Source organism: Leptidea sinapis, chromosome 25, assembly GCF_905404315.1.
Source record: "Leptidea sinapis chromosome 25, ilLepSina1.1, whole genome shotgun sequence".
NCBI classification, from domain to species: Eukaryota; Metazoa; Arthropoda; class Insecta; order Lepidoptera; family Pieridae; genus Leptidea; species Leptidea sinapis.
Genome location: NC_066289.1, coordinates 7,045,437 through 7,054,225, shown reverse-complemented (window position 1 = coordinate 7,054,225; position 8,789 = coordinate 7,045,437). Strand labels below are relative to the sequence as shown.

The following is an 8,789-nucleotide window of genomic DNA, read 5'->3' as shown; positions in this document are numbered from 1 at the left end:
ACCTGCATGGTGCATGAACCTCTAAACTGCATATGAATTCCTGGTACATGTTGCTAGGATGACACATGATTTCAACCGCTATGAAAGACATTCCTACCACCACTAATATATATAATAATATGTTCTCCTGGTGTCTATTATTGTCAGAATATATTAAAGTATACTCGCGCCATACTTAAGACAATCTCTTCTTTAACTATGATCGCCTGGTACCAAAACATTGTATTAAGCATAATAGGAAGCATCCTATCTCATTATCTTCCATGTTAAATATTATGAATTGATGTGACTGCTCTTTTTACTGTCGCTTTTTCGTTTCATCGACTTTCAAATCACAACGATGATAAAGAAATTTTCACTTCAATAGTATGCATATTTCTGTCTCATTCTTTGCCAGCTTCATCCTACACATTTTTGTATTTGTGTCTCTTACCTGCCGTTGCATCCGGTTTGAAATGACAACGATTCTAAAGAAGTTTCCCTTCAATATATGTAATGTAATCATAGTATTGTAAATAGGTATAGCTTTAAGATTTGTTTTGTTTGAATAAATTATGTAAACTAAGTAAGTTAGGTATTATTAATACTGGTAGTGGGTCTCATGAGAATATCAACACGCTCAAACACGAGTGCGATACAATTTTCTGTTCTTCGTTGTTCTGTTGATACATCTCTGCGATTGTGGCCCACTAATTCACCCTTGTAAAGTACACCTTACTTCCGAGTGATGTTTGCATTACTCGTGTCAAGAAGATACTGCGGCTCGTAAATACTTCGGACGTGACGATGTATAAGATGACTGACGTACACAATAGTTTAATGTTGAATGCGAACTAGAAAACTAGCTACCCTTTGTAAGTAAAAATAAAGATCTGAATTAATCACCAAATCAGTTCGTTGGTACTATTTTCTATTAAAATAACTCACATTTGATTGGTTATAACCTATAACCAATCAAATCATATATAATTTAACTATGTTCTCACTATTCAAAGTTCCTGTGGACATTTGAGGTTTTTTCAGTTGTTCCTACAAAACATACGAATACGCTTGATTGTTTATTGAAAAAACTACAAATATAATATGCAAACCTTTAAAATAAAGGAATAAATCACTTATAAAATTCATTAAAGAATCTGAATTAATTTTATTAAAAAAAATTTGGAAAACGGTTGATCCTAAAGTCCATCCGTGAAACTTCCCGCTAGTTCCATACCAAAACGCTTCAAATTGTATGTACCTACTTATGACGATTTTGAGCACTTCGAGCTCAAAAATATAATATTTTGTGTTATTATTTATACTCGTAAGAGTTAGCTGTTCTATGTTTATATGCTTTTCCGTGCTCAAAATTCTGATAAAAGTTAAATAAAACCATATTTTATAAATGTTTAAACCGCAATTACTTTTGAATGAATAAACCGATTATCACCCAGTTTTCAGTACCGATCGTAAAGCCTTTTAAAAACTATTCCATAAAAACCACATTTAGAATTTTATTTTTCGTATTTGTTGTACGAAATTTATTCAAAATCTAAGTTTGGTCAAGTCCTTTCGAATGGCGCCAACCCCGATGAAATTCTGATTTTTAAAATTTTAAGGGGGAAGTAAAGAAAAAAAATACTGAAACTAGGTAGACAACTAACATACATACATACTACGTAACTTGATAAAAATTTCCTTTTTTTATGGAACAGGAGGACAAACGAGTGTTTGTAGTTTATGAAGTCGGTGAAAATACAGATGCGTGGATATTGGATAATGTTAATATTGTTGAAAATGCATAAACATGATGTGGTATTGGTGAGCGGTTATTTAAATAAAATGTGTAATTACACTTAAATTATTTATTTAATTTAAATTATATTTATCTATACGAGCGATTCCCATTTACCGGGTCGCGCTATCATCAAAATAAAAAATCGGGTCGGAATGCTCCCGCCTTGTTTTAAAAATGTTATCTACTATCAACCAGCTTGGGATTAAAAGTATTAAATTGGACACGAAGTGGTATAGAGAAAATTACCTTGCCACGGCAGAGCAATGTTTGGGAAAGAATGATCTATACAATTTGTATCAAATATAGAACTTTGTATCTAGAGATATATCTGATTATTTAAATACTCATGTACAATTATTACTACAGTGAGTGGAGTTTAGGAACACGATAATCAGTCACTAGTTTATCGCCTTTGGTTTTGCGTATCACAACTGATTAGTATTTGGTGCTATGGACCCGGCAGTTCATTGTATCGTACAGGATATGTCAGTTGGTTTCCACGGTCCCATGAGTAGAGTTCCTGAAAAAAAACATTCAATCAACTGAAATTATACTTCATAGAAAACTCTTAATATGGAAACAGCGCCATCTATCGGGTCCACTTAAAGTTTACAAAAAATTGCACAATAAAAAGGACCAATAATGAGGACAATTCGGATTTTATAATAAATTTATTATATACGGAAGTACTAAAATAATATATTTCTTATATAACTAAATACGTCTTTCACTACTCTGCGATAAAACATATCTATATACAGAGAGCGGATACGGTTATAAAGAGAGCATACTTAATATAATAATATACTTTAATATATTCACACCGACAATTAATTATTTATTTTTTCATTATTTCAACATTAACAATTATTGTTAATTAATAATAATATAAACGGCACTAAGAGATTGTCAGCTCAAGAAAGTTAGCCCCCCAGATTTTTATTTTAATTTTTTTTTATTACTTGGTTTGTTCTCGATTTAAAAAAAAAAAATGCAATTCATTAAAATTGGTTATGTTAGAACAGTCAAAACAACCAGAACCAAATAGTAGGCGTTTCCCCCCATTTTTAATTAATTGTTTTTAAATAAACAACAAAAGAACAAACAATTATTTATAGCGAACAATTAGGAACAAACTACGAACTAACGATATGCAATATTGAAAATTCAAAAATAGAAAAAATTTTTTTTTGGGGGGCTAAGTTTGTTGAGCCGAGCTTGTCTTCAAATAAAAACTTTTTAGGAATTAGCACAACATAGCGGAAGCTTAGCGAACTAATTGTAAAAGCTCATCTTCTCCACATCTCGGTACAATATGTCTAAGCATTTTGTATATTTTGCCACAGAGGGCGCTTAAAAAATAATTATTATTTATTGCCTTCTTTTTCATAATCTTTCTATCTTAGATTATTATGGACAGGTCTCCGCTGCACTCCAACTAAATACCGCCCTAAGAACAATAGCTTTTTTATTACGACATCTTGACACTCAATGGCATCTTTCAAATTTTGTAACATACTCTTCGTGCTATTTTACATTGAAATTAATAAAATATAAAATACTTTCTGATGATATCGGATCCCTATGCCTTTATTATTCGGTACTTGTAACATTATCTTTACAAAGTTTTACTACGTAACCCGGCATTTTAGTTTGAATTATTAGCATAATTTAACAAAACATGTGGCACGTCAATGTCACACATTGTTCGAGACGGGCTCGAGTACGCCCACTTGGGCGTACTATTAGTTACCGCACTTTGCAATTACGCCTGCGGTATCTAGTTGAAGCACAGCCTAGACCAATCCTTAATCTGGTCTTTTTTTATTGGAAAAGGAGGACAAACGACCGTACGGGTCACCTGGTGTTAAGTGATCACCGCCGCCCACATTCTCTTGCAACGCTTGAGGAATCACAGGAGGGTTGCCGGCCTTTAAGGAAGGTGTATACGCCTTTTTATTTGAAGGTACCCATGTCGTATCGTCCCCGAAACACCGAAGCTCATTCCACAGCTTTGTAGTACGTGGAAGAAATCTTCTTGAAAATCGCACTGTGGAGGACCGCCACACTTCCAGATGGTGAGGATGATATCCTAGCCAAGTGATCCAGCCGTTCACAGAGCACTAGGTCCCCGACAATTCGAGCTGCTCTGCGTTGCATGCGGTCAAATGGATCTATATAATAATGATCTATTAATAATAATCTTTCTACCTATGTTCCGTACCTTCAGCGCGTGGTCGTATCCAAGCTGCGTGGTCTTTCTGAATGGGTTGGTGAACTGCAGCGTCACCTCAATGGGCTTGCTCTGGTACAGGTCGATGGCAACCGTCACCTTACTGTCTCGCTCCGTTGCCGAGTCGAGCGCGTACAACACTCCGCATACTATGAACATTTCACCAACCTAGAAATTATTCTAAGTTACAGTGATAGAACCTATTTATTTAAAAGTTAACAGATATCAATAAAACGTTTTTAAAAGGATTGAAACGCGTATAATTATTTGTATCTGTATTTTTACATTAGATTTTTCGTAAAAGTTACATTTTTTTAGTTAAACCATAGATCCTTGAAAACGTGATCTAGATAGGTCTTGAAACGTCGGGCTACCTAAAATAATAATACAAATGTCACTTTTACGCAAAATTCTAAGTTAAAAACACAGTTACAATCCTTTAAAAAGTATTTTATTAAAATTTATAACACTCGCGTTACTCAAAGAAATACTGATTTCACAGACATAATACCAAAAAACAAAATTTAAAAGAAGAACATCTTTGCCATAAACAGAGGATACATGCGGGAAGATGTGGTGCGTAGGGGGCAGCGGATCGCACCGGCGATCACTACGTGGTGGGTATCGGCAGAACTGTCAGGGTTGGCACTTGTGAGTTATTAAATACTTTATAATAATTTGATATCACTGTAATACAAAAGTAACAGGGTGAAGTTGGTTCTTAACATTTACTGACGTTTGCGACATTCGTCATTTTTTTTGGTTTCTTCGTTCATTATTAGTACAGGCAAAGGGTTCAAGCCCATACAGCCGTATTCGTTATTTAATAATTAATTGTCAAAGCCATCTTTGCAAGATTTTTACAATATTGTTCTTTCTAAATACGTAGAATAGCAGGAGGAACAAATAATTTTAAGTATTTTTGCTTTGTTACGCCAAAGAAGTATAACTTCTTGCGTGATGGTGAATAGAATAGATGATGAATGAAATAGGTAAGTCGATCAGCAAATTTATATTTTAATGTCAACTGTGTGTAGGTTGTTTATGTTAAAATTTTATAGGTTTGTGAATTTTTAATAAAAAGGTACAATCAGAAGTTTACGTATGCCTTATAGATTTGATGCTATCGAAGCTACACATAAATATACTTATCAATTGAAGATTTGTTTGTTGATGCGATGTAACACCCCTAGCTGAGACTGGCGCTAAGCCTGTGTGTATCAAAGCTAGTAGGGGAGATACACTACTATCTTGGGTAAGCGCACTCAAAATACCTACTTTGTTATCGTTGTATAAGAAATTTTCAAAATTGTTATAGTTAAAGTTGCGTCTATACTTGAAACTTTTCATTTTGTTAAACTTGTATGGGACTCATTGTTGAAAGTAATTTTTACCTGTATATTATGTATATAATTTGTTAAAGACTGTATGTTCCCTGAAAATAAATAAATAAAACAAAAAATAAATAAAATATCATATATAGAACCAGCTTAGGATGGCAAGTTCTTACCTGTTTATGGTTTAATGAGATGTTCCAAATGTAGTCAATATTTAAGTCGTCTTTGTTCGGATCAAAGCTGAGCTGAAACATATTAGTTTATTTAGGGTATGTTCCGATATGCACTGCGACCACTGTACAGTGTGACGTCAATTTAGTATACTGTGAAGCCGTTCCTTTATAGCCAGTTATATTGGTTACTATTTAAAACGGAACGCAATCCCGTATACTGTCAGCCGCATTTTTTAACGCAGTATTCAAATGAGTGTAATAAAGTTATCTAGTTCATTATAAAAAAACTGTAGGTATTGTTTATAAAACGTTAGGCACTCGAGTGGTTTGGACTGATCACGTCATCAAAGTACTGCGAGTACCGTACCTCGAAAACGCCAGTGCTCACAGTAGAATATGGCGGCGATTTATGACGTCATATATTTCCCTAGGGTACTGCGGCAGTATACTGGCAGTCTATAACGGAAATAATTTTTTCTACAGTGATAGCACTGTGCAGTGCTCGCAGTGCATATACCAGCTACATATGGAGTATTACTCACACCTATAAGTCTGGTTCACGTCAGTATTACTTCAAACCAATTCGAAAAAAAATGCTGGCAAAGCACCTGTATTTCTTCTGGTGTTACACAGGTGGGCTTCGGTGATCAACTACCATCAGGTAACCCTTATGCTGGTGTGTTCTGCTGTCTTTTATTTGAGTATTTATGTACAAGAATATGAATTCCAATTTCCACCTCCACAAGATACCAACTATAAAATTAAAATATATTTTAAATTGTATATTATTCGCGCTATTGTCGCTTGTTGCAAGTTACCTCCAAACGTTTTTTTATGACAGCAAGGGACGAGACGAGCGGAACGTTCAGCTGTTGGTAATCGGTACGCCCTGCCCATAACAATGCAATGCCGCTCAGGATTCTTGAACAACCCAAAATTTCTGAGCACCACTACAATTGCGCTCGTTACCTTGAGACATAAGATGTTAAGTCTTATTTGACCAGTAATTGCACTAGCTACGGCCACCTTCAGACCGAAACTTAGCGAAACTTCAGAAAAAAATAATATTCTTGACGTCTCTACGAAACGCCAAATGATCCAGCCGTTCACAGAGCCCTGAGTCCCCGACAATTCGAGCTGTTCTGCGTTGCACGCGACCTGCGCTTTGTAGAGCGCTAGAATGTGGGCCAGCTTGAAGTACTACCGTGCTCTATGTATGACGCACAGCTTCTTCGAAGCCAATTTGGCTTTGCCCGGCAGATAACCACGGAATTGGCAATCGCTCGAGCTATTAAGACCCAGTATTCCGATACTAGGCGAGGATTTAAGGGAAATGTTGTCGAAGAGCGCTGATACAACAAATGGGGTTTTTTTTATTTTTGGATATAATTAAAATTTAATTTCGATAATACGGACATGATTATATCAATATACCAGTAATATATTATAATCTGATACTTTATACATAAATCGTTATAATAAGTAAAAAAATATATATACTATAGATACCAACATCTTGATATTTCGAGGATTCGCGATTTCAGTTCTGTGTAAGTTTTTCTGAGAAAATAATAATGATTGATACACTCTTACCCAAATTATCTTGCCCCAAATTAGGCATATATAGCCTGTGTTATGGGTTGCAAGACAACGATATTTTTAATACAATATACTTACTTTTGCATACATTAATACATATAGACATACATAAATTCATATAAACATCCATGACTCGGAAACAAACATCCTTATTCATCATATAAATGCTTGCACCTACGGGGATTCGAACCCGGGACCTCTAGCTTAGTAGGTAGGATCGCTAACCACTCGGCTATATCGGTCGTCTGATGATGATATAATGATAAATTACCTTAGCTACTGCCGTGTTGTTAGAATTTTCAATGGAATAAATAGCCCACAATCCGTTATCATCAGAGCTGAAGTCCACCTGCAACCATTTTGAACATATTATTAAATTACAAAGAAAACTTTCGTGAGACATTATAACTATATTTATTAATATGGCTTTACTACGGTCCGAAACTAATCGGTAAACTAAGGATATATATAGTACCAGTAGTTCCTGTTAAGGATCAAGGCTTAGATTAAGGATTGGTCTCCGCTACGTTCCAACTAGATACCGCACTACCTAAGAACAATAGCTTTTTTATTAGCTTGTGTGCGTGGCATTGACACTCAATGGCATCTTTCCAATTTTGTAACATACGCTTCGTGTTATTTTATATTGAAATTAATAAAATACAAAATACTTACTGATAATATGTGATCCCAGTGTCTTTCTTTTTTCATGAGTATTAATATTGGTATTAGTTTTACTACGCAACCCGCCATTTTAGTTTCAATTATTAGAAAAGTTTAACAGAATATGTCGCACGTCAGCCGCACTTTGCGTATATGCCTGCGGTATCTAGTTAGAACGCAGCAGAGACCAATCCTTCGATCGATCAAATTGCACCCCGGGTGAAGTCGAGACGTTCTAATAGTTTCTGTTGAACGTGGAGACCTGATTATGCTGCGCCATGTAGAGCCTCCCGGCAGCGTGAGGAAGCTTCACCGATTTGATGCGGCTCTGCGTGAGGTCGTACCGGATGATGTCTCCCGGGTGTCCAGACTCGTTCGCTTGGTAGAAGAACGACCCGCTGTACACTATGTGGCCGTTACCCTGGAAATAGGGAAATTATGAAAAGAATAAATACTAAACTAAGAAAACTTACTAACATCATGTTCATGAAATAAATTAAAAATAAAAACTTATTAATTTCACATATTTGTAAAAATTTTATTTGAGACTAATGAATCAACATAATATTAATTAGGAGTATAAATTATTATTACATGTTATATTGTGAAGTGTGATCGCCCAATGTAGGTTACATTGGGCGATCATTACGAAATTTTGCAAACAGTCGGCAGTGTGTTTTTTAGATCACCAGAGGTGATTAGAGGTTATAATAGAAGGTACAACTTTTTGTCCTATATACATAAAGCGAGTATATTAACAATTTGTCGACCTGTATAGCCGAGTGATTAGCGATCCTACCTACTAAGCTAGAGGTCCCGGGTTCGAATCCCGGTAGGTGCAAGCATTTATATTTTTTATTATGATGAATATGGATGTTTGTTTCCAAGTCATGGATGTTTAAATGTATTTATGTATGTTAATATGTATGTTTAAATGAATTTATGTATTTTTAAGTAAGTATATTGTATTAAATATATCATTGTCTTGTAACCCATAACACAGG

At 35.0% G+C, this 8,789-nt stretch overlaps 1 protein-coding gene across 1 annotated transcript in view; it reads right to left on the bottom strand.

Annotated features, from left to right (window-relative positions):
• Positions 1-1,832: 1,832 nt before the first annotated feature.
• Positions 1,833-8,789, bottom strand: part of LOC126972063 (uncharacterized) — a 53,255-nt gene continuing 46,298 nt past the window's right edge. Inside the window, exons 13-17 of the mRNA XM_050818639.1 lie at positions 8,048-8,206; positions 7,394-7,471; positions 5,524-5,595; positions 4,005-4,181; positions 1,833-2,300 (exon numbers count right to left, since the gene is read on the bottom strand). Coding sequence (XP_050674596.1) covers positions 2,229-2,300; positions 4,005-4,181; positions 5,524-5,595; positions 7,394-7,471; positions 8,048-8,206 — 558 coding nt within the window. The 3' untranslated portion in view covers positions 1,833-2,228. The remainder of the gene's footprint in view (positions 2,301-4,004; positions 4,182-5,523; positions 5,596-7,393; positions 7,472-8,047; positions 8,207-8,789) is intronic.